General features: G+C 43.1%; 1 protein-coding gene across 7 annotated transcripts in view; it reads right to left on the bottom strand.

Annotated features, from left to right (window-relative positions):
- The window catches only part of LOC129818464 (regulator of G-protein signaling 3-like), a 229,817-nt gene that overhangs the window by 134,127 nt on the left and 70,996 nt on the right, over positions 1-24,694 (bottom strand). For 5 of the 7 annotated variants that reach the window (XM_055874372.1, XM_055874371.1, XM_055874368.1 and 2 more), the window contains one exon: positions 14,124-14,167. In XM_055874372.1, coding sequence (XP_055730347.1) covers positions 14,124-14,167 — 44 coding nt within the window. Of the gene's footprint in view, positions 1-6,352; positions 6,580-14,123; positions 14,168-24,694 lie in introns of those variants that run through there. The other 2 variants (XM_055874374.1, XM_055874376.1) reach the window with 2 other exon arrangements.

The raw sequence follows: 24,694 nt of genomic DNA, 5'->3' as shown, positions 1-24,694 counted from the left end.
TTGAAACCAGGCAGGCTGCGGCAGTCTGGTTAAATTACAGGGGTTTGATGGCACAAGCGGGAAGCACAGCCAACAGCGAGTTGCAGTAGTCCAGACGGGAGATGACAAGTGCCTAGATTAGGTCCTGCTCAACTTTCTGTGTAAGGAAAGGTCGTACTATACAGATGTTGTAGAGCATTAACCTGCAGGAGCGAGTCACTGCTTTGATGTTTACGGAGAATGACAGGGTGTGGTCCAGGGTCACTCCAAGGTTCTTTGCACTCCCAGAGGTGGAACTGTGGAGTTGTCAACCATGATGGAAAGGTCTTGGAGTGGGCAGATATAGACACATTCAAGCAGACGCAGACAGACGTACATACACCCACATACTTACGCAAAGGCAGGCACACGCACAGATGGAAAAATCCTTGCAGCCCATGTTAACAAAATAAGTAAAAATGTTGTCTGTTGGACGTTTAGGACATCATCACGTGGAACTAGTGTCACAGCTATGCCCCAAGCACACAAACGTCACACCCAAAAGTGGCCCGTGAATAATTTGACCTTCTTTTCTGCAAATAGATCACACAAAAAGGACTGTTTGTATGCACAGTATCCCATTTGAAAGCTAAAGTAAAGACTCCCTCACTGTCATACCAGCTTGGTCATGTGTTTCATATTGTGAGGACACCTACTTTATCTACTTCATCTCTCTATCTATCTGCCACCTCTATCTGCCACGTCTCCTCCATTCATCACTCATTCCAACAGAGCACGAAATACACTCGTTGAAGAAGACATTTGACTCAGTGGTCTCAAAGGGATTGATGGTACGATCAGTTAATGCAATCAGATACAATTGGCAGGCTAAATCCAATAGGCGATACTTGATAAAGACTGTATTTAGATAAGTAAACCCGCATTAGACATCATTACTACTGTGTTTGGTCATTGTTGGTGATACTTCCTTCTTCATTTGTCACCTAGGTAAATTTGATGATTGTGTTATAATAATCTGATTACAAATAAACTGTATCTGTAATCACTTACGTTACCAGCAACAACAAAAAAAAGCATATTACAGAAACTTTTGAAAAACTAGATGTTTACTTTGAAATTCAGAAAGGAATTTGGCGGGAAGAAAATATGAGGACACCTTTCTGTTTTCTCAATTCTACATTGAAGACAGGCACCAATGTTATTATCGTTTTGTGATTTTAGTTTTTAGATTTTTATTTGAAATTCAGTTTAGTTTCAGTTAGTTATCAGGCAGGATTTACTAATTTTTATACAGTTTCAGTTTAATAAAAACATTGCTATTTTGTTTTTATAATATTTAGATTGAGTTTTACTTTTAGTGTTAAGGACAGAAAGCAGCCTTATGTGTGGGAGGCTAGAAGCCTCAATCACAATTTGAGATAGTCCTGTCACACATTTCCTTTCTTTTTTTAGGGGTGGGGGGATAGATCAGCTGTAATATTGCAGACAGATTGTGACTTCTGTCAATGTAATTGTCTGCATCATTTCCAATCTCCCATATATATATTTTGAAAATATACAGTGCCAGTCAAAAGTTTGGACACACCAACTCATTCAAGGGCATTTCTTTATTTTTTCTATTTTCTACATTGTAGAATAATAGTGAAAACATCAAAACTATGAAATAACACATATGCAATCATGTAGTAACCAAAAAGGTGTAAAACAAATCTAAATATATTTTATATTTGAAATTCTTCAGGTAGCCACCCTTTGCCTTGACGACAGCTTTGCACACTCTTGGCATTCTCTAAACCAACTTCACCTGGAATGCTTTTCTTACATTCTTGAAGGAGTTCCCACATATGCTGAGCACTTCTTTGCTGCTTTTCCTTTACTCTGCAGTCCAACTCATCCCAAACCATCTCAATTGGGTTGAGGTCAGGTGATTGTGGAGACCAGGTCATCTGATGCAGCACTCAATCACGATACTTGGTCAAATAATCATTAGACAGCCTGGAGGTGAGTTTTGGGTCAATTTCCTGTTGAAAAACAAATGATAGTCCCACTAAGCACAAACCAGATGGGATGGCGTATTGCTGCTGAATGCTGTGGAAGACATGCTGGTTAAGTGTGCTTTGAATTCTAAATAAATCACAGACAGTGTCACCAGCAAAGCACTCCCATCACACCTCCTCCTCCATGCTTCAAGGTGGGAAACACACATGCAAAAATCATCCGTTCACCTACTCTGCGTCTCACAAAGACACGGCGGTTGGAACCAAAAATCTCAAATTTGGACTCATCAGACCAAATTACAGATTTCCACTGGTCTAATGTCCATTGCTCGTGTTTCTTGGCCCAAGCAAGTCTCTTTTCTTATTATTGGTGTCCTTTAGTAGTGGTTTCTTGGTAGTAATCGTACCATGAAGGACTGATTCACGCAGCCTCCTCTGAACAGTTGATGTTGATGTAATACCCTTGTTAAAACCAAGTATTGAGTTTATTTGTTATAATTAATTGGTATTACATTTAAAAGGTGATTGAATTGCTCCCGTATTGTTATGTTGTTAATGTATTTCTTTTGAAGACATATTTATTTAAGGTATAAGTGAATAGCTTGGTTTAGTTTTAAGTTTAAGTTTTGACCAATAAGGTCGCTTGTTAAAACCTGTTTGGGATAGGGGGCAGCATTTTCACTTTTGGATGAAAAGCGTGCCCAGAGTAAACTGCCTCCTACTCAGTCCCAGATGCTAATATATGCATATTATTAGTATTGGATAGAAAACACTCTGAAGTTTCTAAAACTGTTTGAATGATGTCTGTGAGTATAACAGAACTCATATGGCAGGCGAAAACCTGAGAGAAATCCAACCAGGAAGTGGGAAATCTGAGGTTTGTAGTTTTTGAAAGCTTGGCCTATCAAATACATAGTGTCTATGGGGTAATTGTGCACTTCCTAAGGCTTCCACTAGATGTCCACCGTCTTTAGAAACTTGTTTGAGGCTTCTACTGGGAAGGAAGGGCTCATAAGTGCTCTTTGAGTGAGTGGTCCGGCAGAGTGCCACAAACTCTGACGCTCGTTCACTTGAGTGGTAGCTCTCGTTCCATGGCTTTTCTACAGACAGGATTTCTCCGGTTGTAACATTATTGAAGATTTATGTTAAAAACATCCTAAAGATTGATTCTATACATCGTTTGAAATGTTTCTACGGTCTGTAACGGAACTTTTGGACTTTGTTTGGACGTGGTGCTCGCGCCTCATGAAGATGGATTACTGGGCTGAATGCGCTAACAACAAGGAGGAATTTGGACATAAATTACGAACTTTATCGAACAAATCCAACATTTATGTTGGAACTGGGATTCCTGGGAGTGCATTCTGATGAAGATCATCAAAGGTAAGTGAAAATTTATAATGCTATTTCTGACTAATGTTGACTCCAACATGGCGGATATTTCTTTGGCTGATTTTGTCGTCTGAGCTCTGTACTCAGATTATTGCATGGTGTGCTTTTTCCGTAAAGTTTTTTTGAAATCTGAAACAGAGGTTGCATAAAGGAGAAGTCCATCTTTAATTCTGTGAATAACACTTGTTTGTATCTTTTATCAATGTTTATTATGAGTATTTCTGTGAAATGATGTGGCTCTCTGCAAAATCACCGGATGTTTTGGAAGCAAAACATTACTGAACGTAACGCGCCAATGTAAACTGAGATTTTTTGACATAAATATGCACCTTTTTGAACAAAACATACATGTATTGTGTAACATGATGTCCTATGAGTGTCATCTGGTGAAGATCATCAAAGGTTAGTGATTAATTTTATATGTAATTCTGCTTTTTGTGACTCCTATCCTTGGCTGGAAAAATGGCTGTGCGTGTTTTTGTGACGTGGCTCTGACCTAACATAATCATATGTTGTGCTTTCGCTGTAAAGCCTTTTTGAAATCGGACGCGATGGGTAGATTAACAAGAAGTTTATCTTTCATTTGGTGTATTGCACTTGTTCATGTGTGAAAGTTACATATTTAAAAAATATATTTTTGAATTTCCCACGCTGCCTTTTCAGCGGAATGTTGTCAGAATGTTGTCGAGGGGTGCCGCTAGCGGAACCCCTGGCCCTAAGAAGTTTTAAGCTGTGGCCAATAAGAGAGTGGACCTGTTTAACGGGAGGCCTGGGAAAAAAAGAGAGGGAGAGAGTGGTTGAGAAAAGGATGGACAGTAGATTATGACCGTTGGTGAAGAATAATTATAAAAGAAGACAATAAAAAGTAGAACAAAACCGTTACCTACCGAGTTTGAAGGGAAATACCGATTTTATTTTATAAGAGAGTTATAATTTTGTTAAGAAAGACTTAGTAAAGACTGAAGCTATCGTCTCATCGTGGAGGTATTTGACAGCCTTGAGGTTAGCCTAGCATCGTGTGAAACCGAGAGAGAATTGCTTGGGAAAGCTCAACGAGTTCATGTTCCCATGGGATGTCGGTTACTGCTAAGGAGTACTGTCTGCAATTGATAGCGGTGCTTGCTGTGGATCTTGTGAGGAAACCTGCAAGGAACTGCCATACTTTACTGAGGGAATATCTACGAGTAGTGAGTAACCACAACGGTGGGGTGCTTCTGGACTTTATGTGTGTCGTCATTTTTTTTCAGCTCCAACGCGCCAACGGGTTAAACAAGCTTTAAATAATCTGGTCATGGGTTGTATACGACTCATTGGGGTTTATTATCTTTTATTTCTTTTCATGTGGTGCTTCAAAAATGTAATAATACACATTTTGAACCTTATGAATGTTGCCTTGGTGGAGTCATTTACTGTTTCAATTTAATTTAATGCATGGGATAGCCTATCCTGATACAATAACAGAAACCAATAATCATTTCATTTGAAGTTAATACTCTAATTGTCATCACCCTAGATAGTTTACAATTTCTGAGGCTGGTAACTCTAATGAACTTATCCTCTGCAGCAGAGATACCTCTGGGTCTTCCTTTCCTGTGGCGGTCCTCATGAGAGCCAGTTTCATCACAGTGCTTGATGGTTTTTGCAACTGGACTTGAAGAAACCTTCAAAGTTCTTGATGTGTTCCGTATTGACTGACCTTCATGTCAAAAAGTAATGATGGACTGTCGTTTCTCTTTGCTTATTTGAGCCGTTCTTGCCATAATATGGACTTGGTCTTTTACCAAATAGGGCTATCTTCTGTATACCACCCTACCTTGTCACAACACAACTGATTGACTCAAACGCATTAAGAAGGAAATAAATTCCACAGCTTTTAACGAGGCACACCGGTTAATATACAGTGTAGCTAGTGAAAGTGATGCACAACCTAGGTCTATTTGAAAAATTGCCAACTATAGCAACATTTACCCGCCAGATTCAGAAGCTCGATTACCCCATTAGAAAAAAGTAATAATATAAAAATATATATCTTTTTAAAAAAAATTGCGGTCAAAGATAATAGTTTCAGTATAGTTTTAGTTTTTCAAATGTTTTTCTTCATTATTTTATTTCAGTTTTCTAAATAGTTTTTCTATTTATTTATGCCTTTTTTTGTTTCATTTTTTTTTACCATAACCATAATAACCTTAATAGGTACAAGTTTAAGTTTGTTCCACCTAAGCGAGTCTGACGACAAGTCAGGGACCACTATGATGACACACCAAATGCGTTTGCTGTATCCTTTTAGTCTTCTTCTAATACCTATTAACAAAAGAAACAGAAAGTAATCAGGTTGCGTTACTGGGTAATTCAAACGTTACATTACTGATAAAACATTGGGACAGGTAACTAGTAACTGTACTAGATTACACTTAGAAAGTAACCTACCCAACCATATCTCACACAAGGGACAAAATGATCTATAGTTCTGTATGTACAGTGCATAGCAGAATATCATCTGTATCTATAGTTATAATTAGCTTTCCACTTCACAGGCAATTCAGAACACCAACCTGTAGATGAAGTATGATGGATAATAACATTTTATGGGGTTGACAGTGTGAACTAAACTTCACACAGGCTGTCCTCATGAGAGAAGAAGAGGGTGGGAGGCTACTAAAACTACCTTTCAACACGTCATCAAACCACTTTACGTGGACATGTACAACTCGAACAGGTAATGAGCACACCACTAGTTCATCATCCTTCACCAATGCTGATGTTGATGAACCCACATTATCATCGCCAATATAGTTTCCTCTAGACACTCTGAAACGCAACCTGAGCAGATCCATTGACTAGAGACACTCTATTCTTTACAGTCAAAGAGCATAACCCCGAATCAACCTTTATTGAACCTTAAATCAAAACAATAGTTTCCTCCCTAAGGCCTCTAGAGTCTCTCGAATGCAGACCAAGCAGAAGTGTTGACCAGATTCACTCACGTCTGTGCAGTCAGAGAGCAGGTGCTTCTGGAGGGAGTCTCCACCCCTGATGAACCTCTTCTTGGTCCCAACCCGATCTGCTAGGTTACCCATGGTGACCCGGTTGAGAACCACAATGCACAAGGTCAAGGGAGGATAATTCAGCCTAGTAAATTTTTTCAGAGCTTCTCTTAATCTGTCTCGTATCCCTTCAACTCTAACACCTTCTTGCTTTCCCTCGCTTTCTCTCGCTCACACACACTTGAAGCTTTCCAAACACACGCACACACACAAACACACACACATTTCCAGTCTCCTATGTGAATCTGGGTTAGATCGGTTCCTTTTGGAGCGGCTGCTAAAATAGGATGTCCTCTAGATCAGAGAGAGAAAGACAGGGGGGTCTGAGGGGACCTGGACTCAGTAGAGGGGACGGAGAGGTCATACACTCAGCCTCACTGAGTGAGAGGATTAGGAGAAAGTGGTAGAGCAGGGATGGGCAACATTGATGGGGGTGGGAGCCACCCAAAAATTCTGAACTCATCATGCGGGCCACGGTTGCTGATTGTGTACCCATGTCCAATTTCATAAAATTATACACATTTTGCCATGGTGCAGAGAGAAAAGTTTGCCATTTTATAACTAATTTCATGCAATTCTACTCATTTGCCATTCGGTGGAGAGGAAAATGAGCTGTTTTACAGCTAGTTTCCTGCAATTCTACACATTTTGCCACAGGGTGGAAAGAAATGTTTGCCATTTTGAATATGACATCTGAGTGAGACTGACCAACAAAATCCACTGGGCCCCCGAGGCCAGTAATATGACCATGATAACAAGTTTAGATAGCTGGCCGCTAACTTACTTACAAATCTAAAAAATGTTAGCTGACATGGCTAATTGAGTGACTATCAGTGACTGATATAACAAGAGAAAAACTGCTGATGCACAACCACATTTTTAACTTGCACCTTGTGTATTATAATATTATAACTCTCAACATTAAGTTGAGACCCCGACTGAGTTCCTAAAAAAATTGCAATACTATATGTAATAATTATTTTGTTGGGGGAGGTGGGGAATAATACCAAGGGCCTTCAAAAGGGCCGCCAGTTGCCCATTTTTGTGGTAGAGGATAAGACCGTGAGCAGAGGTACTGTAGCAGTGTCTGAGATAACATTGTCAATGCCAACAAATAGCTGCTGGACTTATTCACCTCTCTCCCACAGAATCAAAGTACTCAGCCAATGCAATCTAAGACCTCTACCTCTTCTGAAAACGAATACAATGTTGCTCCCAAAATGTACATGACAGCAATACATATGGGAAAAGAATAAAGCAATCATTGCATAACCCATCCCACACAGACAATACTAGCTAACAGACTTAAGACAAGAGTATTCACAAACAACATATAGATCTCAAAACTAGCTTACCATTCCACCACATTATATGAGACTGGTGTGTATCATTGCTCTGCTCAGTGGTGTACATTTTAGGGTTCAGGAGTGTGTGTAGCATACTGTGTGACTCAAATTAAACTGTGTATAGTTATGTGTATGTACGCATAATATGTAGCGTGGTGTGTGTGCTTGGATTTCGGAAAGCATAGTGCAGAGGAGTGTGTGTGTGTGTGTGTGTGTGTGTGTGTGTGTGTGTGTGTGTGTGTGTGTGTGTGTGCATGTGCGTGTGCATGTGCTCCTTCCCACTCCTTACACACACACACACACACACACACACACACACACACACACACACACACACACACACTATGCTTTCCGAATCCAAGCAAATGTCCAAGTGTTTGTTTGAGTTTGTGTGTGTGTGTGGGGTCCCTGGTTGTGTCATTTTAGGGTTTAGGAGTGTGTGTAGCATACTGTGTGACTCAAATTAAACTGTGTATAGTTATGTGTATGTACGCATAATATGTAGCGTGGTGTGTGTGCTTGGGTTCGGAAAGCATAGTGCAGAGGAGTGTGTGTGTGTGTGTGTGTGTGTGTGTGTGTGTGTGTGTGTGTGTGTGTGTGTGTGTGTGTGTGTGTGTGTGTGTGTGTGTGTGTGTGTGTGTGTGTGTGTGTGTGTGTGTGTGTGTGTGTGTGTGTGAATGAGCGTCCTTCCCACTTCTTGCGCACACACACACACACACACACACACACACACACACACACACACACACACACACACACACAATTTCCAGGCTGTGAGATCCCTGCGACTGTCCTGCTTATATCACCCACCTTACACAACCATCGACCCCCCCCACACACACACAAACTCAAACAAACACACAAAAAACACACACACAAATGGCTACATACAGTGGCAAGAAAAAGTATGTGAACCCGTTGGAATTACCTGGATTTCTGCATAAATTGGTCATCAAATTTGATCTGATCTTCATCTAAGTCACAACAATAGACAAAGATACTGTGCATACACTAAAAACACACAATCATAATTTAACATTCACAGTGTAGGTTGGAAAAAGTATGTGAACCCCTAGACTAATGACTTCTCCAAAAGCTAATTGGAGTCAGGAGTCAGCTAACCCGGAGTCCAATCAATGAGAAAAATTGTGGAGATGTTGGTTAGAGCTGCCTTGCCCTATAAAAACAATCACAAAATGTGAGTTTGCTATTCACAAGAAGCATTGCCTGATGTGAACCATGCCTCACACAAAAGAGATCTCAGAAGACCTAAGATTAAGAATTGTTGACTTGAATAAACCTGGAAAGGGTTACAAAAGTATCTCTTAAAGCCTTGATGTTCATCAGTCCACGGTAAGACAAATTGCCTATACATGGAGAAAGTTCAGCACTGTTGCTACTCTCCCTATGAGTGGCTGTCCTGCAAAGATGACCGCAAGAGCACAGCGCAGAATGCTCAATGAGGTTAAGAAGAATCCTAGAGTGTCAGCTAAAGATTTACAGAAATCTCTGGAACATGCTAACATCTCTGTTGACGAGGCTATGATGCGTTAAACACTAAACAAGAATGATGTTCATGGGAGGACGCCAAGGAAGAAGCCACTGCTGTACAAAACAAACATTGCTGCACGTCTGAAGTTTGCAAAAGTGCACCTGGATGTTCCACAGCGCTACTGGCAAAACATTCTGTGGACAAATGAAACTACAGTTCAGTTGTTTGGAAGGAACACAACACTATGTGTGGAGAAAAAAGGCACAGCACAGCACACCAACATCAAAATCTCATCCCAACTGTAAAGTATGGTGAAAGGAGCATCATGGTTTGGGGCTGCTTTGCAGCCTCAGGGCCCGGACAGCTTGCTATCATCGATGGAAAAATGAATTCCCAAGTTTATCAAGACATTTTGCATCTGTCTGCCAATTGAAGCACAACAGAAGTTGGGTGATGCAACAGGACAATGGCGCAAAACACAGAAGTAAATCAACAACAAAATGGCTTCAACAGAAGGAAATACACCTTCTGGAGTGGCCCAGTCAGAGTCCTGACCTCAACCTGATTGAGATGCTGTGGCATGACCTCAAGAGAGTAGTTCACACCAGACATCCCAAAGAATATTGCCTAAATGAAACAGTTTTGTAAAGAGGAATTGTCCAAAATTCCTCCTGACCATTGTGAAGGTCTGATCCGCAACTACAGAAAACGTTTGGTTGAGGTTTTTGCTGCCAAAGGACAGTTAACCAGTTATTAAATCCAAAGGTTCACATACCTTTTTCCACCCTGCATTGTGAATGTTTACACGATGTGTTCAATAAAGACATGAAAACCTATAATTGTTTGTGTGTTATTAGTTTAAGCAGACTGTGTTTGTCTATTGTTGTGACCTAGATGAAGATCAGATCAAATTTGATGACCAATTTATGAAGAAATCCAGGTATTTCCAAAGGGTTCACATACTTTTTCTTGCCACTGTAAATAGTTTAGGTAAGTGGAGAGGCATAGTAATGTATACAGCTGATTATGTAATATGGCTAGAGTTTGATTTTAGATTTCATCCTCTTTGATCTCACACACACACACACACACACACACACACACACACACACACACACACACACACACACACATCACAGCACTAACAATAACGAGCTGAATCCCTCAACTGCAACCAATTTGATCATACACTGAGCTGTCATTCTCCTCCAATGGTCTCCTCAACACAATCATCCAAAGTTCAGTGAATTGTTTAAACATGGATAAGGAATAAAATAATACCATACGAGGGGATAAAGAATCCGGCACTGAATAATGTCCAAACACTGTATGCTACTGTACTGTCATACTGAACTGTCATAAAGCACAGAAAACAGAAGCAAAAACCTCTCCACCTTTTCACCCTGGCCTCCAGATCATACACTATGCTGTGAGAAGTGTGTGCATGTGAAAAAGTAGACAGAGCATTTCTATTGTTGTTTCCTCAGACATTATGAAGTGCTCTGTCCCTCTCTTGGAGAGGACATATTCACCTCTGGATGCGGACACATGTGTGTATGAATATGATAGAGCCCCAGGGAGATAGACTGGACATGATTAGAGCTCCAATGCTCTGCACGTATGTTATGTTATGAACGGAAGAGAAGAAGGAAAAACAGAAGTTTGACCTGCCTGCTGGTGATCAGTTTGTTGGTACAGTATATTAGTGGAGTGGAGTGGAGTGTATGTGTATGTGTATGTGTATGTGTATGTGTTTGTGCGTGTGCGTGTGCGTGTGCGTGTGTGTGTGTGTGTGTGTGTGTATGTGTATGTGTGTGTGTGTGTGTGTGTGTGTGTGTGTGTGTGTGTGTGTGTGTGTGTGTGTGTGTGTGTGTGCGTGCGTGCGTCCATTTCTCAGGGCTGTGGAGAGATCACACTGTCATTTCAGCCGAGCAGGGAGACGATGAATCACATTACATGCCGTTAAAACACACACATACACTCTGTGACCCTGACCAGGTGCTGTAGATAAGACTCACGCTACCATTACCGCACAGCACAGAGGCCAGAGAGGAACAATCTAATTAGACTATATTACATTACACTACTCACATTCTTTCATGCACACATATTCAGACAAACCCACTCAAACACACACACACACTGTAATACAGACGTTAGAAAGGGCAAACCAACCAGTCCCATGTCAGAATTAGACGTTCATCCATATTTTTCAAACGTCAAATTTCGAAGTTGTTCCAAAAGTCACATTTTGAAGTGTTTAAGGTTAAGTTTAGGCATTAACTCCAAATGTTTAATGTTAGGGTTATGTTCAGGCGTTAATTCCAAATTCTTAAGGATAGGCATTAACTGCGAACGGTTATACAACTTTCTATCGAACTTGCAACCTTTAGAATCAGAGGCAGATGCTTACACCCATTCACCTCCACCTTCCCATCCTACATCACCATCCACAATGCCCTAGAAAAACTGAAACCTACTTGAGGGTAAAAAGCGCTCACTCTTGTATCACAGGTGACCTGGCTGCACACACACACACACACACACACACACACACACACACACACACACACACACACACACACACACACACACACACACACACACACACACACACACACACACACACACACACACACACACACACACACACACACCAGAGGGAGGGTCACAGTTATCTCCCCACTCTTCATTTCCTCACATGATAGAGCACTCAATCAGGAAAACAGTGATCAAGTCACACCTCCCAGTGGTCAATGCCTATAGATCAGCCTTCCCTCCCCCCTTCCCTCTCTCCCCCTCTCCTCCTCTCCCTTCCTTATCCTTTCCCTCTCTCCCCCTCTTCATTCCCTCTTCCTCTTCCTCTCCCTTCCCTCTCCCTTTCCTCTCCTTTCCCTCCCTTCCCTCTCCCTCTTCCTCTCCCTTCCCTCTCCCTCTTCCTCTCCCTTTCCTCTCCCTCTTCCTCTCCCTCTTCCTCTCCCTTCCCTCTCCCTCTTCCTCTCCCTCTTCCTCTCCCTCTTCCTCTCCCACTCACCCTTCACTTTCTCCCCATCGTCCTTCCCTCTCCCTTCCCTCTTCCTTCCCTCTCTCCCCTTCCTCCTTCCCTTCCCTCGCCCTCTTCCTTCCCTATCTCCCCCTCTCCCTTCCCTAACTCCCCCTCTCCCTTCCCTTCCCCTCTTCCTTCCCTCTCTCCCTGTCTCCCTTCCCTCTCTCCCTGTCTCCCTTCCCTCTCTCCCCCTCTCTCTGCCCTGAGGACATTCCTCTAATAAACTTTCACAGATTTACAGCCAAAGCGAAATAGTTCCCAATGCAATGACCAGCCATAGTCTATATATAGGGTCTGTATCTGGGGCTGGGGCTGGCCTAGGGGCAAGTCACCCTGCATCAAGTAGGGGATCAACCATGAGAGGGGGTTATCAACACTATTTAGTCCCAGCGTGTGTATGAGTGCTATACATACTCAACTCAGCACTGAAACTCAACTGGAACTCAGAATCTGTCTTTGGATCTGTAAGTACATGCAGTGTTTTAGTTGGCATGCTTGGTTCCTTCAGGCAGAAAATGAACAAGAGTAAAGTGATGACTGTTGAATTAGGTATGATGGATGAATGTGCATGTGCGTGTATGTGTATGTGTATGTGTATGTGTATGTGTATGTGTATGTGTGTGTGTGTGTGTGTGTGTGTGTGTGTGTGTGTGTGTGTGTGTGTGTGTGTGTGTGTGTGTGTGTGTGTGTGTGTGTGTGTGTGTGTGTGTGTGTGTGTGTGTAAGCAATCCTGTTGCATAGCTGCTGTTAAGGGAGCGGCATGGACAGAGGATTAGGTTTGGCGGGATACTGAGGCTGAATGAATTATGTATTTTGTGATGATGTCTTGTCTCTGTGCGTGTTTGAGATACACATGTGCTCACACTCACAGACACACAGACACACACACACATTTACTTCCTTTGATAATGGCTGGAGAAAGTGGAGTAGACATCCCATCACAAGGCATAACCCACAAGATCTGTCTGTCTGTGTGTGTGTACACTACAGTCTACAAAAAGCACCATTCTCACTCCTCACACCAGCCATGGGCGGCTCCTCCCTCCTCACTTGCATAACAGTTGCTATTTATAACCATCTTAATTAGACATGGCTGAATATTGGAGATTTTTCCCTTCTTCTTACCATTGCCAGTGGGCAGATACCAAACAGTGCTACCTTGTCTGGACGGTTTTTACATAAAGCCGTGAACTGTTATAGATTCATATGCTTGTAATTAGGTTACAGAGCAGATTTAAAAGGAGAACGGGGCAATGGGGTGATGATGCCACATGTATTATTCACAGTTGGTCACTACAGAGAAAACAAGGTTTTACAGAGGAGTTCGATTTTTTAAAATTTTACCAACATGGCAGACAAGGGCAGTTGATCAGGAAAAAGTGGATGGAGATGAGGAAAGCGATGAGGAGAGATGAGGAAAGAGATGAGGAAAGAGATGAGGAGAGATGAGGAGAGATGAGGAAAGAGATGAGGAAAGAGATGAGGAAAGAGATGAGGAAAGAGATGAGGAGAGATGAGGAGAGAGATGAGGAGAGATGAGGAGAGATGAGGAGAGAGAGAGAGATGAGGAGAGAGAGAGAGAGGGAGATGTATAGTGTCAGTAGTATTTTTGTTTGTGATCAGTATTGTGTCTGAAAGTAATGATTGGTTTGGTTTGGAAAGATGCTCAGTGTGAGAGAAAGAGGGGGAGAATAAACAGGAGCGAGAGAGAGAGAGAGAGAGGGGTCCATTCTCATTAGAACTCTGAGCCAGCCCTTATGTCTGCCCTGTAATGTGATTTCCACTGGAGTGCATGGCCCCTCTGAGAGACACACACACATTGCTTACCTCAGTCATGTGGATGAGATAGATCCTCAGATCTTCAGCATGATCTGTGGAAGGAACAAAAAAGTTATTACATATTACCAATAAGAATTATTCAGATGTTAAAATGTAAAGGCTGCATTTTGGTCAATGTCCTGGAAGTCATCCTTCACTAAAGACATGCTGTGTATCTAAGGTAGGTCCAGAGAAATAGCTTGGATCATCTGAGGCCAAGCTAGATGTCTGTCACCCTGTCACCACTGTCCACACCCAGGACCACTATGTCACACTATGTCACTCCCTGGTGACAACTGGAGATGACAATCTGACGGCAGGGTTGACTCCTCCTGTGATGAGTGCCCTAGTCCTACCCAGGGGACAGATAGGAGGTGTGAGGAGGGTGTCACGTATGCGTGTGTGTATGCATGTGCGGCTGTACAACAAGCTCTCACAGTCCCACGTCAGAATTAGACGTTCATCGAAGTGTTTAATGTTACATTTACGTTTCCACGTCATCTGCCGAAGACCTCACACATGATGGATGTCGAATACTGAATTGTATTACGGGTGACCAGGCTGGTGTGTGTGTGCCTATGTACAGTTGAAGTCGGAAGTTTACATACACCTTAGCCAAATACATTTAAACTCAGTTTTTCACAATTCCTGACATTTCATCCGAGTAAAAATTCCCTGTCTTAGGTCAGTTAGGATCACCACTTTATTTGAAATGTCTGAATAATAGCAGAGAGAATGATTTATTTCAGCTTTTATTTCTTTCATCACATTCCCAGTGGGTCAGAAGTTTACATACATTCAATTAGTATTTGGTAGCATTGCCTTTAAATTGTTTAACTTGGGTCAAACGTTTCGGGTAGCCTTCCACAAGCATCCCACAATAAGTCGGGTGAATTTTGTCCCATTCCTCCTGACAGAGCTGGTATAACTGAGTCAGGTTTGTAGGCTTCCTTGCTTGCACACGCTTTTTCAGTTCTGCCCGCAAATGTTCTATAGGACAGGGAGGGCTTTGTGATAGCCACTCCAATACCTTGACTTTGTTGTCCTTAAGCCATTTGGCCACAACTTTGGAAGTATGCTTGGGGTCATTGTCCATTTGGAAGACCCATTTGCGACCAAGCTTTAACTTCCTGACTGATGGCTTCAATATATTCACACAATTTCCTGTACTCATGATGCCATCTATTTTGTGAAGTGCACCAGTCCCTCCTGCAGCAAAACACCCCCACAACATGATGCTGCCACCCCCGTGCTTCACGGTTGGGATGGTGTTCGTCGGCTTGCAAGCCTCCCCCTTTTCCCTCCAAACATAACGATGGTCATTATGGCAAAATAGTTATATTTTTGTTTCATCAGACCAGAGGATATTTCCACAAAAAGTACGATCTTTGTTCCCATGTGCAGTTGCAAACCATAGTCTTGCTTTTTTATGCCGGTTTTGGAGCAGTGGTTTCTTCCTTGCTGAGCGGCCTTTCAGGTTATGTGGATATAGGACTCGTTTTACTGTGGATATACATACTTTTGTACCTGTTTCATCCAGCATCTTCACAAGGTCCTTTGCTGTTGTTATGGGATTGATTTGCACATTTCGCAACAAAGTACACAGAACACGTCTCCTTCCTGAGAGGCATGACAGCTGCGTGGTCCCATGGTGTTTATACTTGCGTACTATTGTTTGTACAGATGAACGTGGTACTTTCAGGCGTTTGGAATATGTTCCCAAAGATGAACCAGACTTGTGGAGGTCTACAATTTATTTTCTGAGGTCTTGGCTGATTTCTTTTGATTTCCCCATGATGTCAAGCAAAGAGGCACTGAGTTTGAAGGTAGTCCTTGAAATACATCCACAGGTACAATTCCAATTGACTCTAATTACATCAATTAACCTATCAGAAGCTTCTAAAGCCATGACATACTTTTCTGGAATGTTCCAAGCTGTTTAAAGGCACAGTCAACTTAGTGTATGTTAACTTCTGACCCACTGGAATTGTGATACAGTGAATTATAAGTGAACTCATCTGTCTGTTAAACAATTGTTGGAAAAATGACTTGTGTCATGCACAAAGTAGATGTCCTAACTGTATATGTATCAAAGGTCAACTAGGGTGTGCTTATATTTGTCAATTTTCACTGCAAGTACAGTGTGTGGTGTGAAATGGAAATGTGATTTTTGCATATCCCACTCCCCCTGAGACACCCTCGGAGACTGGGGTCACAGCCAGGGATTCGAGTAACCTTAAGATCAAACTTAAAAAGATCTTTGCTCCAGGCTGAGGTTTGTGATCAACTTCGGCCAAGGAAAGACATGAGAAATCCATTCCCTCCCTCCATCCATCCATTTCCTCAATCACGCCATCTGCTGAGGAGAGGAAATATGGCGGCCAAGAGGGTGTGATAAAGATCTCTAAGCCTTGATAGTTATCGACATTACATCTCTCCCACCCATCACACATATACAAACAAACTGTGGATGTGTGTGTGTGTGTGTGTGCGCGCGTGTGCGTGTGCGTGTGCGCGTGCGCGTGCGTGCGTGTGTGCGTGTCCCAGTCCTTGTTTCTTCCTTAATGGAATGAGACAGGCTGTGATGGTGTGTGATGGTCCCACCTGCCATAGTGTCTGGTCCTCTAACTCCAAGCTGTCAACCTGTCTCCACTGTCTACCACAGTGAGAGCACTGTCTGTTAACTAAGGTTGAATATCTTCCTGGTATTTTACAAATGTTCCATCCAGACAATAAATCATTTTTGTCCCGGGTAACCCAATATTTCCCGCCAATACCGGAAATATCATTCTAAGCATTATAATGCATCTAAATAGGTTTATGTCTGGATTTGATTAGATTTTTGTTTAAAAATTCAAGCCTGATTCCTGAGCCTGATTTAAAGACATTTTATGAGCCTTACATTAAAGACATTTATTGATCATCCTTGAGATGGTTCTACAATTTGATTGGAGTCCTTTTGTGGTAAATTCCTTTGATTGGATACGATTTGGAAAGGCACACACCTGTCATTAAAAAGGAACATGACAGCCCGCTTGGAGTTTGCCAAAAGGCACCTAAAGGATTATCAGACCATGAGAAACAAGATTCTCTGGTCTAATGAAACCAAGATTGAACTCTTTGGCCTGAATGCCAAGTGTCATCTGGAGGAAACCGGGCACCTCCCTACGGTGAAGCATGGTGGTGGCAGTATCATGCTGCGGGACGTTTTTCAGGACTGGGAGGCTAGTCAGGATCGAGCGAAAGATTATCGGAGCCAATTACACAGAGATCCTTCATGAAAACCTGCTCCACTGCACTCAGAAACTCAGACTGGGGAGAAGGTTCACCTTCCAACAGGACAACGGCCCTAAGCACACAGCCAGGACAACGCAGGAGTGGCTTCGGGACAAGTCTCTGAATGTCCTTGAGTGGCCCACCCAGAAACCGGACGTGAACCCAATTGAACATCTCTGGGGAGACCTGAAAATAGCTGTGCAGTGACGCTCCCCATCCAACCTGACAGATCTTGAGAGGATCTGCTGAGAAGAATGGGAGAAACTCGCCAAATACAGGTGTGTCAAGCTTGTAGCGTCATACCCCCAAAAACTTGAGGCTGTAATCACTGCCAAAGGTGCTTCAATAATGTACTGAGTAAAGGGTCTGAATACTTACGTAAATGTGATATTTCAGCTTTTGATTTTTAATACATTTGCAAAAATGTATAAAAACCTGTTTTTGCTTTGTCATTATGGGGTATTGTGTGTAGATTGATGAAGAAAAAAATCAATTGAATCAATTTTAGAGTAAGGCTGTAATGTAACAAAATGTGCAAAAAGTCAAGGGGTCTGAATACTTTCCGAATCCACTGCCGAATCCACTTGAACAGGATTATCTATTTTGGATACAGTTTGAACGCAATTGATGGAGAGGGAGAGACTGCTGAGAGAGTGCTCGTTCATGCACTGATTTAAAGCAACGATATAGGAGTGTTTCAAACTCTGTAGCTGCAATTTAAACAAATAATATATATCACCACAATAAAGAAATAAGGTGACCCCAGAAAGCCAGATGGAGATGTGTAAATTAGACGTGCATTCTGTCTTTATATCACTGTAGCACAGGCTATGCCACAGCAAATGTAAGTTTAACTGATAATAGGTGTACATACTGAGATGGGCTGTCGGTCTTGAGCGTTGATCATACAGTGACCAGAGAGAAAGCCGTAGAGAATGCAGATTTAGACATCACATAATTTAGCAGTTCAATTTCACATCATGTTCATATAAATAATTTATTGTAATATTGTATTACTATTGAGCGTTTTCTCGCTGTCACTCTCGTCGGAAGGATGAGACCAAGGTGCAGCGTGGTAAGTGTACATTTTCTTTAATTAGTGTAAACGTCGTCAACAAAACAAGAAAACAAAGAAACGACCGTGAAGCTTAAGAGGGCATTAGTGCCACTAACAAAGATAACTACTCACCATCACAGGTGGGAAAACGGGCTGCCTAAGTATGATTTCCAATCAGAGACAACGATAGACAGCTGTCTCTGATTGAGAACCAGACCCGGCCAAAAGATAGAAACACAAATCATAGAAATAAGGAACATAGAATGCCCACCCAAATCACACCCTCAGGGCGTGACAGTACACCCCCCCCCCCAAAGGTGCGGACTCCGGCTGCAAAACCTGAACCTATAGGAGAGGGTCTGGGTGGGCATCTATCCGCGGTGGCGGCTCTGGTGCGGGACGTAGACCCCGCTCCACCTCTTGCTCACGCCACTTTGGTGGCGCCTCTGGTGTGGGGACCCTCGTTGCCTCGGTGACTGGGGACCCTCGTTGCGGGCCCCGGACTGGGGACCGTCGTTGGAGGTTCCGGACTGGGGACCGTCGTTGGAGGCTCTGGACTGGAGGCCGTCGCTGGAGGCTCTGGTGCGGGACGTCGCTGGAGGCTTCGTGCCATGGATCATCGCTGGAGGCTTCGTGCCATGGATCATCGCTGGAGGCTTCGTGCCATGGATCATCACTGGAGGCTTCGTGCCATGGATCATCACTGGAGGCTTCGTGCCATGGATCATCCCTGGAGGCTTCGTGCCATGGATCATCACTGGAGGCTTCTTCCGTAGAGCCGGAACAGGTCTCAATGGACTGAGGAGACGTACTGGCAGCCTGGTGCGTGGAGCTGCCACTGGGCTTACCAGGCTGGGGAGACATACAGGAGGCCTGGTTCTGGGGGCAGGCACAGGACTCACCAGGCTGGGGAGACATACAGCAGGCCTGGTTCTGGGGGCAGGCACAGGATATACTGGGCCGTGGAGGCGCACTGGAGGTCCCGAGCTTAGAGCCTGCACAACCCGTTCTGGCTGGATGGTTATTTTTGCCCTGCAGATGCGGGGCGCTGGCACAGGACGCACTGGGCTGTGCAGACGCACCGGAGATACAGTGCACAGAGCCGGCGCAGGATATCCTGGTTCGTGGAGACGCACTGGAGGCCAGATGCGCTGAGCCGGCACCTTCCGGCCTGGTTGGATGCTCACTCTAGCCCGTCCAATGCGGGGAACTGGAATGTAGCGCACCGGGCTATGATCGCGCACTGGAAACACCGTGCGCTCCACCGCATAACACGGTGCCTGACCAGTATGACGCTCCCTCCGGTAAGCACGGGGAGTTGGCTCAGGTCTCCAACCTGACTCAGCCAATCTCCTCGTGTGCCCCACCCCAAAAAAATTGGCTGCCTCTCGTGCCTGCTCTGTTGCCGTGACTCCTGGTAGCGAAGTCGTTCCTACCTCACTACTTCAGCCTGTTTCCATGGCAGGGTCTTGTCCCCTGCCATATCCTCCAGCGTGGTGCAGCGTGGTAAGCGTACATTCTCTTTTATTTTAGTAAATGTCGCCAACAAAACAAGAAACGAAGATACAGCCGTGAAGCTCACAGGGCAATAGTGCCTCTAACAAAGATAACTACCCACCATCACAGGTGGGAAAAAGGGCTGCCTAAGTATGATTCCCAATCAGAGACAACGATAGACAGCTGTCCCTGATTGAGAAAAATACCAGGCCAAAACATAGAAACACAAATCATAGAAATAAAGAACATAGAGTGCCCACCCAAATCACACCCTGACCAAACCAAATAGAGACATAAAAAGGCTCTCTACGGACACTCGCAGTTATTCATTCCTTAAAAAACTAAGTGGTTTTGGGCGGTAAATCTCAATAACTGGGTTCCCGCAATTCAACCCTACTGTCTGTGTGTGTGTGTGTGTGTGTGTGTGTGTGTGTGTGTGTGTGTGTGTGTGTGTGTGTGTGTGTGTGTGTGTGTGTGTGTGTGTGTGTGTGTGTGTGTGTGTGTGTGTGTATGTGTATGTGTGTGTGTGTGTGTGTGTACCTGCCTATGTCAAGGTCAGAGAAATAAGAGCAAGGTAGAACACTAGATGTAGCAGACACTATTATATTGTCATTTGCTAGGGGAGATCCAGGCAGAGATATAGTGAACTAATGTAGATTCTGTTGTACAGTTGTATCCCTTAGGAACACTGGGGAGAAGGTTCACACACTCTACCCTTCACACCACTGAGGTCATGTTCGTCCCCAAGGGTTGCTGTATACTCACTTACAATAATATTTGCAATATCACTATATTATGATATTAGTATACTTGTACAATACTGTTACTTCACTAATTACTACATTAATTAGCATATTGGTCAACCATAAATAATACCACTGTTAAATTGATTTATGACACGAAAAGTCGACTGTACAAAGAACCTGACTGACTATGACAAACACAGCAATTAAGGTGTAATCGTAATTGGTTATTGATTTTACATTAATCATGGTCTGCAGACCTGTCAGGACATTAAACCAAAACAATATTTCTGATCTTATGCCAATGTCAGTATCACAGTTTCAGCACTATATTTATTGACTAATGAACATTCTCAGTCAAATAAAATAATAAAACTCCCTCTTACCATCCCAACTCATGTTAGAACTTCACATTGAAGGCAGTCATGTTTCTGTGACGTTGTACATGCACTGTATATCAAAAAATTAGTACTTTGAAAGAGAAACTGCTCGTCGAACACAGACTTCCATGGACAGCCTGTGTATCACTAACCGCGGGGGGCAGTCGAGTGAGATTGTTAGGCAGAATACTGCATCTCCTCACTCTAATCTCAAATTGTTGTCAGAACCAGATCAGAATGCTTGTGATTCTTCCAATTCAACACCAGAGGTCACTCTTGCATTTATTTTACAGTTGCAGGAGAGCCGCCTGAGTCCCATTAAGACATCTACTGCACATGGGGAGGGAGATCACAGCTTTTATGGCAATTACAGCCTGTTAATACTGTTGGACTAATACTGATGGACTAATACTGATGGACTAATACTGATGGACTAATACTGTTGGACTATTCTAATCATTCTTTAAAAAAGGATAACAAAGGATAACTTGTCATTCTTTATGAAGAATTCATACAGCCTTTATAAGATGCTTCTCAAATGCTAAATAAGAAAATATCATACTATATAAGGGCCCTTTTAATAACAGGCCCCTTTTATGTGATGTTTCGCAAATTACAAATGTTTTGCTTGATGTGACTGTGCTCTGCAGGTACACACAACAGTGTGTGTGGGGGTGTAGTTTGTGTGTCTGTTGTGGTGCTCTCTCTTAGCACCCTCTGTCTTTCCCACGCTCCACACCCCTGTCTCTATAGTAGGTGACAGGGTCACAGGAAATCCCCTGTCCCACTTCTGCCCCACCTCACTTACTCACACACACACCACCCTGGTTGAAACAAACACAGTCCCCGGAGCCTCTTTCCTGAGAGGCCCTGCCGTACTAAAATAACAATGATAGGCGGGTGGAGATGCACCCTCCTTGTACACCCCCCTCCCACTCACACACACATCCCTCCCATCCCCTGATGACTTCCTATTCCACTGTGGTGGAGGGGTGCAGGGGGAAACCATGCAGAGCGTGACCCAGCTGAGAGCACTGTCCATGGGGAGGATAGACCTCCTACATCCCCCTCCTGTGTGTTGTGTCTCAGGGGCCAGAACATGAGCTAATGTAATGCAACATAATGTAATGCCCTGTCATCTGTTGGGTTAAACACATAATAATAGCTAACCTCTCCCTAGCCTGACCAGTAGCTCACTTCATATGTCAAAGAAGGCGGTCACATACTGGACTGTTGAATGGTATAACTGTTACACTGATAACACATGTAGTTCAATAACTAAAACCGGCGTTTTAATGGGGTGTTGTCTTAGGGACAATTATATAAAGTTTTAGTTTGAGCTGTCATTTCAGAGGGAATATGTAAAAGTAACAAGTGAAAGAGAGAGAGGGAGGGACAGAGAGAGACAGAGAGAAACAGATAGAAAAAAGGAGGGAGAAGAGTTTTATAAGGTACCATATTTAATGACAGATGTCCCCTCAGGCATGGATGGTGAGATAGCCAGAATTGGGGAAGAAGAGAGAAAGAGATAGAGATAATGAAAGAGAGGGTGGGGGAGAGTGAGAGTGAGACATAAAAAAGGAGAGATAAGGGTGCTCTCAAGTGCATCACAGACATACAGTATGTAGTTGCAGGGATGGGGCGTGACAGGACAGACCCCCCAGGATATTGTGACTCGGTTTGGGCTCCACACTGTCCAACCACAGCTGATCAGTATGACTGGACTCTCTGCAGTATATCAACAGATCTCACTTTCTCATGAATGCGTACACATACACACACACTCACTCACAGCCTCTTCACACTGAAAGGATCTCACTAGCATCCAGCCGGCTCTGGCCTACTGTAACCCCAGCTCTCTACTCTGAGTCAGAACCCTCTCCATCGCCTCTCTACATTATGAACACATGCATTGACAGTAAGAGGCATTTATTTGACCTGCAGTGCTTTGTTATACTGTGGGCCAAACTACTATATTCTTTGCAAGGTGCCAACTGAGAGGAGTGTTTATATAGCTGAGAACCAGAAAGACAGACGACCAGTGTTTGGTTCACATTCAGCCTAAATATCCCACTGGAAGAATCACTACTACGGGGCCATAAAAATAACATGGCATTTATTCATTTACATGACTGTATATACATTAGGGAAATATTGTAGGTTTCCTACAGTATGTCCTGCTTGAAATGAAACCATGGAATCAGTAGATGTGTAAGTAGCAATATGCATGCCCCACCCACCTGAGGATCTGTCTTTTCCAGCCATCTATTTCCTGTGTTTGAGGGGTGCCCCACCCACCTGAGGATCTGTCTTTTCCAGCCATCTATTTCCTGTGTTTGAGGGGTGCCCCACCCACCTGAGGATCTGTCTTTTTCAGCCATCTATTTCCTGTGTTTGAGGGGTGCCCCGCCCACCTGAGGATCTGTCTTTTCCAGCCATCTATTTCCTGTGTTTGAGGGGTGCCCTGCCCACCTGAGGATCTGTCTTTTCCAGCCATCTATTTCCTGTGTTTGAGGGGTGCCCCGCCCACCTGAGGATCTGTCTTTTCCAGCCATCTATTTCCTGTGTTTGAGGGGTGCCCCGCCCACCTCAGGATCTGTCTTTTCCAGCCATCTATTTCCTGTGTTTGAGGGGTGCCCCGCCCACCTGAGGATCTGTCTTTTCCAGCCATCTATTTCCTGTGTTTGAGGGGTGCAAAATCCACTTGTTACTTAAATATCGCTGGATTGATTGCTTTCATTTTAATCTTGAGACTCTTTCGTACTCTTGCTTGTGACTGTCATTTTTTTTCCATTAACGTACCAACCACAGACATTTTTGTAATGACTTGTCAAACACACCCGGTCTGGTAATGGCTGAATGGGCTGAATAAAATACATTGTATTTCCGTTGAATCTATAAGAATGCTTTGTTGGGGATTTAACGCACCGTCTTGAAACTTACATCACAAGAAAGAGAAGAAAGATAACTTTATTTTAATGGCTGTTAATTTGGTTTTAAGATCTACAGAAAAGACAGAAATGCCAAAGGTGGAGGTGTGGTTGTTTATATTCATAACTACATTCCTGTAAAGATTAGAGAGGATCTCATGTCAAACACTGTTGAAGTAATATGGCTACAGGTTCATCTGCCTCACCTAAAGCCCATTCTGGTGGGAAGCTGTTATAGACCACCAAGTGCTAACAATCAGTATCTGGATAACGTGTGAAATGCTTAATAATGTATGTGATATCCATAGAGAGGAACATTTTCTGGGTGATTTAAATATTAACTGGCTTTCAACAGGCTGCCCACTCAAGAGAAAGTTTCAAACTGTAACTGGTGCCTGCAACCTGGTTCAGGTTATCATGAAATCATCCATACGTATTGAGCACATATTTACTAATGCTGCAGAAATTTGTTTTGAAAGCAGTACACAAATCCATTGGATGTAGTGATCACAATATAGTTGCCATATCTAGGGAAACCAAAGTTCCAAAGGTTGGGCCTAATATAGTGTATATGAGGTCATACAATACATTTTATAACGATTCCTATGTTGTTGATGTAAAGAATATTTGTTGGTTCGTGGTGTGTAATGAGGAGCAACCAGATGCTGCACTTGACACATTTATGAAATTGCTTATT

This window comes from Salvelinus fontinalis, chromosome 21 (assembly GCF_029448725.1).
Source record: "Salvelinus fontinalis isolate EN_2023a chromosome 21, ASM2944872v1, whole genome shotgun sequence".
NCBI lineage: Eukaryota > Metazoa > Chordata > Actinopteri > Salmoniformes > Salmonidae > Salvelinus > Salvelinus fontinalis.
This window is presented reverse-complemented; position numbering and strand designations above follow the sequence as displayed.